The sequence below is a fragment of the Physeter macrocephalus genome, chromosome 10 (assembly GCF_002837175.3).
Source record: "Physeter macrocephalus isolate SW-GA chromosome 10, ASM283717v5, whole genome shotgun sequence".
Lineage (NCBI taxonomy): Eukaryota > Metazoa > Chordata > Mammalia > Artiodactyla > Physeteridae > Physeter > Physeter macrocephalus.
In genome coordinates this window covers 39,072,177-39,083,911 of record NC_041223.1, presented here as the reverse complement: position 1 = coordinate 39,083,911, position 11,735 = coordinate 39,072,177, and the positions used below count along the sequence as shown (strand labels likewise).

The 11,735-nt window shown below is 35.5% G+C and overlaps 1 protein-coding gene across 1 annotated transcript in view; it reads right to left on the bottom strand.

The window, feature by feature from the left end:
* The window catches only part of TRDN (triadin), a 366,265-nt gene extending 355,727 nt beyond the window's left edge, over nucleotides 1-10,538 (bottom strand). Inside the window, exon 1 of the mRNA XM_055087525.1 lies at nucleotides 10,077-10,538. Coding sequence (XP_054943500.1) covers nucleotides 10,077-10,098 — 22 coding nt within the window. The 5' untranslated portion in view covers nucleotides 10,099-10,538. The remainder of the gene's footprint in view (nucleotides 1-10,076) is intronic.
* Nucleotides 10,539-11,735: the final 1,197 nt, after the last annotated feature.

Below are 11,735 nucleotides of genomic sequence, written 5' to 3'. Positions count from 1 at the left end.
GCCGCTCCGCGGCATGTGGGATCCTCCCAGACCGGGGCGCGGACCCGGTTCCCCTGCATCGGCAGGCGGACGCGCAACCACTGCGCCACCAGGGAAGCCCCATAAGAACATAATTTTAAGTGAGTTCCTACATGATTAGAAAACACATTTGCCCTTTTGGTAGTGTAGCAAAGGATTAAAAAAACATCGGAGGTCCCTAAGCAGACTCAGAATTCAATATGCCACAATGTAGGGTGACTATCAGGTAAAAAAATGCAATCCACCCTCAAGTTTATAATTTAGCTTCTGTTAAACTATATGAGGCAATTTGCAAAGTACTGACTTTCAGTTTACCCATCAGAGCTGCTTCCACCTGTGCCTCTCCTCAAATTATGCTGTCATTTCTCAACTCATTAGCTCAAGGACACACAAAATAAGCCATCACCTTTCACTGATTTTTCTCAAGGGGAAATTGTGTTATTGCATTTAGTTTGTGAATATCTTTGCCCCACACTTCCTTAAAATTATCCTGTTTTTATCTTTCTACTATAGAATTACAAACAGCAAATCAAGGCAACCATACATAATTCCTTTTCAGAAAGGATTTCATTCTATTCCAAATAACTTTCTAATCATTGAACAAGATGGCTAGCTTTACTATTGATATAATAACTCTTAGTTGGTAACTGATTAAAGACTATTAAGAAAACCTTCCTAGCAATGCAAATCCTTTATATTGACCTAAAAAGAATCTTCTGTATGAAATTGGAAGATAACTAAGCCAGGAATTTCTCATAATTGAATACTTTGAATACTTTGCTAGCTCCTTCACAAGTATTAGCACCTTTGCTCACTTTTGCCTTAGATTCTTGTTTGTTGTTAACTGGGGTGTGGTTTAGAATCTCTACTGGAAAATGTTTGGGATTGTTTGGTCAGTCAAAATTATGGTGAGGGGTGTTACTGTATGGTAATTGTCCTGCAGTGTCTGGGAGAGACTTTTCCTGCCCCAAATGTCAGTAGAGTGTGTCTTCTCCAGCTTTGATTCCCCAGCATAGATCATGAGGGCAAGATGTTAATTTAATGAAAATATATCAAATAATTGTTTGTTAAATAAATTAACCTGGGACTATTAGCATCTAGGGATTTTGGTGAAAAACTTAATTATTTGCTTTTCTTTTATGTTCCTGTCCTTTCATTTGGAAAGATCTTTCAAGTTTTAAGTTAAACTCTACTCCTTTTTAACAGTTCCTGGTCAACCAAGTCCATCTATTCTCCTGCTTCTCAGATTTCCCTGATAATCCTATCTCATAAGCCTAATTTGTTTATTTGTTATCTATTAATTTATTCCCTAGTTGTTTCATATGTGTAAATATTGTCTACTTTAAATTTGAATGATAAGAAACCAAAAAATCTATCTCACAATTTTTATATTTATAATTTTATCTGTACTTCCTTTAGGCAACTTAGAACTTCCGAACTTGTATCATATAGTTACTTATACAATTATTTCATCTTTCCTTGAGCACTAGATTTATATTTATTTCACATTTCACCCTCAAACCTAACAAAGATACCCCAAATGTATACAAGTAAGTACTTCTTAAATGAATGAACATCCTTCAAGATATCAGAAGTTTTGCCCCTCTGCATCCACAGGTGAATAACAGAGTGATGGGACAAAGATAAAATATCCTGTTCCAAAACACCTGGGTACTGAGAGCCTGTGTCACTCAAAGATAGGGACCCATGCTAGAATCATTCTAGCCAAGACCTACAAGACATTTCAAATCTAGAGAGACTGGGCAGAAACTTAATAGTTAAACCTGTCTACCTAATTCAAGAGATAGCCGAAATGATCTGGCAACTTCCAAAACTATAATATTATTTCTAATACAACTCTTCCAGTCACTATGAACAAAGTCTCTAGAGGGTTCTGTGAACTTATTGCTTCAATCTAGTTAAATCTAGATTAAAGATTCCTGGTCACATCTTCTGAACCTCCGACTAAGGATCACGTCTCTTTATCTTTTCCTTGAAAAAAGCTTTCCCCTAGCATCTCTAAAACCCTCTTGCCTCGCTTCAGTGTTTAATTCATTGGCCTTATAAGACACCTTGACAAGACCACCGGCCTATTAACACTAGTTCTTATGGTACTTAGAACAACACTGATCATAGAATTAATTCTTTACAGCTGATTTCTCATTATTAACCTGAAGAAACTTATTTAGTGAATACCTGTCTCACAGTTAGCATTATCGCATTATTTCTTCATGAACTGGAAATAGGACTCCATAAATACAAACTAAGCTCAAAGTGGAGTGTTTGAGGATCAAAAGCAACAATGGAAATACAAACAGTGGGAGAACACTTAAATAGGTGAGAAAAAAACCCAAAAAACAGGGATCAAAATAAACAACTAGTTTAAAATAAATCAGGCACGTGAGACGTCCAACTTTTTCAATACTATAGCAATAGGGTCCCTTAACAAAAACAGAGGATTTTTACCAAATTTCTTAGCCAGGTAACTCCACACCTTGGTCATCCTAGGGTTTCATCCCGCAAACCACTAATTCTCAACTACCACCCATTTCTTTTTTTCTTCATCTCTACATTGAGCAAAACTACTCTTGATCTCCTTACCCCTTGGCCAGCCATTTCACCTTCCCAACGACGGCATGTGTACTGTAAATGATCAGAGTCAAGAACAGGATGCTATCATTCTAAAGTTATTTTCAGCAAATTTCAATGTGTGCTCACTAATCATAAGATATATGAACAATATAGTATGACTTTGTTAAACCAAATTAAACACTCATCATTCATAAATCCTTACTGAAGTCATATGTTTTAAAATCTGTCTACTCTTAGTTTTCCTCTTTCCTGCTTGTTTTTTTAATCTACTCTATTAGAGTCAGCGACCTTGTGTTATTCTTCTTCATGTCCCCATTGTCTGGCATTCAGGCTGGTATGTAATATGTGCTAAAATATCAACTACAACTGAGCTTTCGATATGACCTACTGTTTTATACATCTACTTATAGGTTGATAGTTAATACCATAGAGTCTAAAATTTTGTTATATTTCAAATGAATGTACTTTGTTTGCTTTTCTCTAAATGCAACCCCTAATACTTCTACAGATTTAAATTCCTAAGCATGGAGTTTTACCATCCTATGGTAACTTATAGATTTTATAGTACACTCTTTTTCCCCCAGGCAATTATACATAAGTTAAATAAGAATAACCACAGACAAAAATAATAGCTCTAGCACTGAATGTCAAAGAGTGTCACTTAATATTTGCCATTTTTTTCATGACATTGTATCAAATGTCTACCACAAACAGAAAATTCTCTTAATCACATGATGATTTTATTTTAAAAGGGAACAATAAATTTTCCAAGAAAACCTTGCTAAAAATGTATTTTGAAAGTAGTATAAATAAGTGGAAACTGATTCTTTCACATCCGCAAGCTCACTAATGCCCTCGAACATTTTTAAAACAAAATTTTAAATATTAAGAGCTCTTTCTTTCTTTAATTTTTCTCAATGTTTCAGTAACCTGTGTCACGGAGAGGAAATGATGCAACAAATGAGTAGCAAGGATAAAACAGTCTATCACAGTGAGCTCTAGCCTCATGCTGTGTGAAAAACAAACCAAGTTTCCCCTGTACAAAGCAGGTTGCCAAACAATAATTATCTTTGTTCTTCTAGGTTAAAAGATTGTATCTTTAACTTGTTTAAGGAAAGACCACATGCCCCAGCCCCTGTCACAGAAACTATCTAAACGATATATATTTAAATGTAATATTCAACTGCTTTATAAGAGAGACAGACCCTGTGGTTTATGAGGAAACAGCTCATTTACATCCCAAAGGATCTCTCAAAATCATAAATTCCATGAGCCTTTGACAGCTTGACTTCAGGCATGGAGATGTGGAGATGTTTGATCTTTAGAGAGCATCACTTGTAGAGAGAGAAGCAGGACTTTATTCATTACACATTTGCCAAGGATATTCTTTTCAATTTCCTTTGAAGATGGAAAATACTATCATTTTGGACTAGGAAGTTCATCTATATCTGCATAACCCTCACTTGGGGCAATACATTTTTATGTGACATTCAAATAAGTGCTTCCTATCAGAAATTATGCATGGTACTCATATCATCCAGAGAAAATAGGAACTGGGGAGAGCAAAAAACTTAACTTTGATGGATCTTCCTAGAACTTTTAAGTTGAATAGAACCTAAACTCCATAAACTTGGAATTATTGTATGATGTTAATGCATAGTTACCAGATGAAGTTTTTCCCCTAATTTGCTCTGTCTAAATGTGTTACTTTAGATAACATACATTTTTAAAATACATTAAGCATGTCCCCAAAGGGTTTCTTTTTATTTGAAGGAAGAAAAGAAAATAATAATGCTTTAAACTCTGTAAATATAAAACCAAAAACTTAGCTGGAAAATCTAAACTATCTATGCATTTTCTTTCAAACTGATATATTCTACCCAAAGGTCAATGTAGATGATTTTAAAATTGCTTAGTTGTACCATTTTAGGTTTCTCTCATCTTTAACATTGTTAACTGATTAAAAATTAATGCAAACAGCATTGGAGGCTTTAACTCTCTAAAGATTCCTAAGCCTTTAGAATAATAGCTGGAATAGCCTCAATTCATTTTTGTATTGTAAAAGTAGAACGATTTTTAAATTACATTCCCAGTGATGACCAAAAATAAATAGGAAAAAAATTAAGAAGTATTTAAGCTAACAAACAGAACATTTTCCATGGGTACTGTGTGCTTAGGGATGGGCCGGGGGGAGGGGGAAAGAGTCAATATTACAAATAATAACAAAAGGAAGGAAAGGAAAAGCTTCGTAATGAAACCCAACTAGAGCTAACACTACAAAGATATATTTTCTGTCCACTTTCACTACCTATTTTGCACCACGGATGCTTTGAACAGCTAAAAATATATATATAATTTGCCAATTAGCACGACCGTGTAAAAGTTGGAAAATTTCCTCTGGTCATATTACTCACTGTTAACTGAGGTTAGCCAACTAGTGTATGTCCCCTCCCAGACCACCTATGGTTAAGTAGTGAAGCTAGTGCTTAAACAGGATTTCTGACTTGAAACTCCACACACTTCCTACTTTATCACACTGCCTTTAATTATTTTAATGCTGACTTCCCTCAGTTCTGCACTACTTTTTCTCTCTCATTTTTAATTAACTATATAAGTCACTGGTTTTCACACTCTTTCTTCTCTTTTCTAAATTCAACTTGACCAGTAAAGAAGATGACGTTTAGAGTCAGTCTGATCAGGTTTATGTAATATCTGCCTTTCAGCCTTTCAGAATTTCTGTGATATTTAAAAGACATATTCTTGCAAGACTTTGGCACTTAAGACCCTGATAATAAACATGATGTTCCTGACCACAGCAATTTTTAGGACTATTTTTCTTGCATCATATTGACTCCTTAGGTTTTTTACTTTTCCTCAGGTTTTCACACGGACCATCTCAAAAATGATCTGTTGCTCACTAATTTCTCTAATTAATGTCACTAATAATATTGAGAAATGTTATGAAACTAAGCAACCGATTCCCACATTATAATGAACATATTTGAAAATCATTATTTCCTGGTCTGTTGTTACAAATGTAGAATTCTGGACCCCTCTGTCTAATATGAGCATTTTTTGGTTTCCATTTCAATAACTACAGACTGTTCAATTAGGGGGTAATTTGCACTTATGAATACATTTGGTGGCCAGTAGAGTCACTGACCTTACATGCATTACAAAATTTTTTTTTCTTAAAATTATTTACTTCACTAAAAACATCAGCTCTGTTCTTTTCCTTTCTAACTATTATGGAGAAGCTTGAATATTTGCAGAAGTAGACAGAAAATTATAATGAAACTCCATGTACCCATCATCAGTCCCAATGTAATCAATTCCTGGCCAATCCTACCCCACCCACACCTCATCTACTTTATTCTCTGGCATACTCTGTAGAAACAAATTTCAACATCATATCATCTCATCCATATTTGAGTATGTGTATGTCCAAATAATAAGCAGTTTAAAAATATAACCACATATATACACTAGTATGTATAAAATGGATAACTAATAAGAACCTGCTGTATAAAAAAATAAATAGAATAAAATTCAAAAATTCAAAAAAAAAAAGAATATAAGAATCTGGCTAAAATCCTTCTTTTGACACTATTTGAACTTATTCTGCCAAATAAGAAGTCTTGTCAACTCTTGACAAAATATGAATAAATTGAAAATGTGTTTGCTTGTTAGAAACATATTGCTCATTTTGGAACACATTGGTATTTTTCAAAAAGATAATTAATCATTCTATTAAAAAAATAAAATTTTACTATGTAAGAATTCCTTACATAGTACAATAACCCTTCTGAACCCTGAGGTTGTATAACAGTTTAGAAGTTGAGAGTTTGACATCCCTTCTCTAACTTGAAAAAAAAAAGAATTTCCTTTAACTACGTATTCTAGTAAATGCTAATTTAATTGTATATAGGCTCTCTACCAACTTGAATCTATTGCAGAAAAATTTGTATTTTCCTATATTCTGGGGGTAGTTGGACCCAGAGAACACAATTATATGAATGTTATTGTAAAACATAATTTGACTGTGCGTTAGTTAATTGGCAATTTGAAAACATTATCTATTTTACCAACTTTTTAAAAAGTCTCCATGTTTTTAACAAAGCTATTAAGAATTAACTAAACTTTACTGTCATCAAAATTACTCAAAAAGTATTTTTACCTAGTGATATAGTCTGTCAAATAGATGATGAAATTGGTAGTCGAAAGTTCATATGAACCTCAGAAGGGGAAGCTAACTTTGGCATTTGTCTAGGAATAACTGGGCCTCTGGAAAGAAGGCAGAAGGCTATTTATAACTCTAAACCTTAGCACTGTTTGAGTCAGATCCAGTCTGGGGCCTGATCTAACCTACCCAATGTAGCAGGGGCCAGCCAGAACAGGGGTCTAGTACAGGTCCCTCCCAACCTCTGAATTAACACCAGGCTGACTATTAGTCTCACACAGCAAAAGGAAGTATTTAACATGCCTCTGGAGTCAGAGATCTGAGTGTGAATCCTAGATACACCATAAATAGCTGTGTGAATTCAGGCAAATTTCTAACCTCTCTAAACCTCAGCTTCCTATTCCATAAATAGCAATTATAAAAGTATCTATCTCATTTTGCTGTCCCGAGGATTAAATGGTCATGTTACATTTGACATATAATGTCTTCTGAATAAATATCACTGGTTATTATCATTATTAATTTATCATAGCTAGAATCAAAGATATTGTTTCCCTAAAGTCCTTTGGGGTTCAACTTTGTTCTAACTGTAGTTCATCTGTTGTTCTGTACCTGAAACACAATTCCATATCTAACATTACTTCCTTTCTTCTGTCAGATGAAGTAAGCCAGCTTGGAATGTGCACTGAAAATCTATGTGAGGAACTCAGTAAGGTTTACAGATATGCTGTGCATTATAGTTGAGTAAGTACCACAAGAAACATGAACTCTATCCTCAGACTTTCCCCAATTATCAGTGACCACGAGAGAGTTGTATAATCTCCATGACCTTCAGTTTTATAAAAATTGAGGTGAGGACGGTGGACTTAAGCTTTCTAAGGGGCTACTCCAGCTCTGTCTTAAGTACTACAAGGTGTCTGCTTGCTTTGTGATCAATGGATGAGAAGAATAATCAGTATATGTCTAAGGCTACTGATGCAGTGCTTACATTTCAATAATGTGTCCAAAAGTGGCAGCAAAAGAAATATAACAGATGAGAGGAAAGAATATTCCAGGTTGACAGAACAACTTGTACCAAGGCTCTGCACAAAAGTACACCTCTTATAAAAGACTGGAAGAAGGCTATTGTAGCTGGGGCACAAAAAGTGAGAATCATGAAGACAAAATGAAAGGTGTGCAGTAGAGCAGCATGCAAGAAACTCTGGATGAACACAGAGAATGACTGTGGTACTAACCTTAAAAGGTAACCTCATCTGAGCTGTCAGTCTAATTATCATTTGAGAAATATGATTAATAAATCATTCCAGTAAAGGAAAAATGTACATAACTAATGCGATGTTCAGATGACATAGATCCTATGAGCTGTTAAGGCCCGGGAGTAGGAAATGCCCATCACCTAGGAACTAGATGGCGTTTTTACATTTTTAATTCATTACTAATTCAATGATTTTTTTCTAGAGGTGACAACAAGAGGTCTTCCAAGCACCCTTTAAACTCTCCAGGGGGAGAAGACAGAAACATAAGTTCTATTCCATAGTCTGGAATTTTCCTGTAAAAACATTTATGAATCAAGTGCAAAGGTCTACAGAGCATAATCCACAGGCAAGTGAAAAATGTTTTGGCCAAGTGACCCGAATCAGCTGGCAGTTCACACCCAATGCAGAGGTAGGGAACATATTCACAGGTATCTTAATAACTTGTGCAGGGCTAAGTGAGACATTTTTATAGGTAGCTGTCTTTAAGACCATCTAAAGGTCACATGATGCAGAATATCTAAGGAATAAGAAAAAATGCTATTTATATTTAGTTAGCAAATTCTGAACTAAAATTGGTAAAGAGGAAACCTGATATCCTCTTAGAGAAATGAAAAAACACAAACTAGATTTAAGGGAGCTGGCTTCTAATCTTGGCAATGCTGTGGTTTTGAGCAAGTCTTCAAATATCAGAGTTACAGTTTCTATTTTTGCAAAATGGAGATAATAATGATAACTTAATTGAATTCTGTGAGGTTTAAATAAGTACATACACATAAAGTCCTGAGCAAAATACCTGATACTTAGAAATCTCTCAGTAATCATTTCTATTAATTTGGGGTACTAGATTAAATTTCTTAGTGGAAGATGCAAGTAAGACAATTCTCCTTGTAAGTAGTGACTGAAAGTCTTAAACTCTGAAATGACCATGTGCCCATACCAATGTCTATCCAAAGAGCCAAAACCACACATTCTCTCTTTCAGTTGTCTGATTAAAAACAAACCAGCTCAGCATTAGACTTGGAAGCTGTGGAGAGCACCACCTGTCTGATTTGCTTACAGCTGTCAGAAGCAAATTTTAGATCCACCTCCCAAATTTTTACCCCAGCTAAAACGGGATTGTGCCTGTATTCAAAACGCTTTAGTTGTCTTAAAGATAGCAAAAATATATATATAATTATATATATACATATATATTGCATATGTTATATTTGGGCGAAATGATTGCTATCATGGTCGAATAATAAAAATGTTTTAAGGTGTGGCACATACCTTTTCAGAATAAGCTTTAAAACAGAAAAGCATATACCTTTTCAGAATAAGCATGAAAACAGAAAATATTTAACATAGATTCATCATGTAGAGGTAAAAGACATGAGTGCATGAAAAGAATCAGAATCAAAAGCTTAATTACTCTATTTTTAAAACCATACTGATTTAAAGTGATTTTGTGCAATTTCAAACCTTGTCTCTGAATACCCACCAACATACATACAAAATTTTTAGGTATATAAATCTTATATGTGTGTGTGTGTGTGCATATTTATATACTCGAGTTAGAAAGGAAAACAAATTTAAGATCTCCAATTTGATATGTCATAAAGCAAAATGCTCAGAATCAGTTCTCTAAGTTTCAACATTAAATGCAACACTTTAAGTTCATCGTGGTCTCCAGCCTTGCATGCAAACCTTGTAATTTTTGCTAGGTAAGATATCAGCCCTAACGTTGCATGACCATAGCTATTTATAGAGGTGTGGGTGACAACTGTTAACTAGTGGGGCCTTTGGCATCGCAAATAGCAGTTTCCACATGCAAAATTTCCGAGAAACTTCTTTTCACTCCCCAACACACACATCTGCCAGTCTCTCAGCTCCCAAACCCACTTCTCTGATCCCATATAGAAACATTCATCAAGATAACTATCTAAAAGCAACATTTTAAGAGGACACATTGACCATCAATGGGACTGTCAATTTCCACCTTTTTCTTTTTTGTTTTTCTAGTTGATACTATTGGAAAATGCTAGCAATACCTTCAGCCGTGATCTCAGTCATGGTGGTTGGAGAAAGGAAAAAGCAGGCAAAAATTCCGGTCAAGTGGCCCTTTGCAGAATAATTTAGGTTTGGAGAACTCTGATAGGGGGCTCTGTGTGAAAGCGTGAGGGCTCTTCCTTTTCCTGGCTGTTTCTGCTGCTCCTTTGTTGTCCTGTTGAACTTTTTGTCTCTTCTCTGCAGAGTTCTCCCCCCTGGAAACAACCTGAGCCCTTTCCAAGCAGCACTTGTGGCTCAGGCAGAAGTATCAGCTTCGAACAAAAATAGCTCATCTCCCTAGGACTCTTCAGCACTTTTTTTTTTTTTTTTGGCACTGTAAGGGAAACACACACACACCAGCTCTCCAGCCCCAAAGAGAGATAGGCCAAGAAAAGGCAAAGGAACCAGAAAGTACCGTCTAAGCCCCTACAGTTTCCCTAAGATAATTACAGATTTGGGGGTCTATGTCAGAAAACATGAAATAAAGAGTTGAAAGTAATCTTACCCGTGATAGCTCAGATTTATTCTTAGTGCCCTTAAAGCTCAGAACATTCCTCATCCCCTTATTTGGTGTGGGGAGGATCCTGTAATGTCTACCCAAGGCAAAGGGGAGGGTAGTCTTGTCATTTTTTCCAAGTTGATTCCCTATTGGTCTAAATCCATTTGGCAAGTGCAGTTATTTATATTGGGCTACACTTAAAGTTGCAACTATTAAATCCTAAGGCTTTCCTGTAGGAGATTAAGATTGTCCAAACACTGGCTAATAAGAAATATGTAATGTGAAGTTACATTGACACTGGAGAACTGATGAATTACTAGACTCTTCATTCTTATTAATACTTTCATGAAAACGAAGTACCTGAATTTATCTATGAAGTAAAAGAAAGGGAAGGTGGCATAAAGTTTAGAAGCCTACAGCTCATATTTTAGTAAAAGATTTCAACTTTTCTCTATTTCAACTTCAAAAAAATAAAATAAAAAGGATCATAGCAGCTAACAATTAGCCAAATTGGCTGATTAGCATTTCACCTTCCCACTACTAGACAGGTGTTAATGAGCAGAGAAATATTCAATAGCTGGCAGTTAGAAGGAGGAGAATCAAAGGGCATTGATAATCACACACTCTAGCCAATCTGTGAATAATCAGGGGTTGACTACACTTACCTTTTATTTTATTCTCATATTCAACCTAACAAATGTTTGTGGTTTAAACTTTTAGCCTTAACTTGCTGGCTTTGATTGTCAGAACCTCTTGAATTTGCATGGTACTTCAGAGATCAGAAAACAAAGTCACACATGTTGTTTTAATATTTGAGACTCAGAAGAGTGCTACAACAGCTATTTCCTTTGCCTCCATGTTGGCAGCTCTGTATTTGCTGCCCCAATTCCTACAATAGGAAGTGCTCATATACCAGCTGAAAAAATGGGTTAGGAAGTAAGCAATCTTAATTCACAAAAGAGGAAATAATTCCGGGTAACTCACATGATTTATACAAGATTCTACACCTAGGGCTGGGCTTGGGGCTTTTGACTACCAGTCTGATATCTTTCCAGAGAAGTGAGACTTTGTTGCAGAAAATGCCACTTGTAGACAAAGGGAGGTCCACAACAAATTAGGTCCACCAATGGATGGAAAGATGCAAACTCCTAGCAGCACCCCC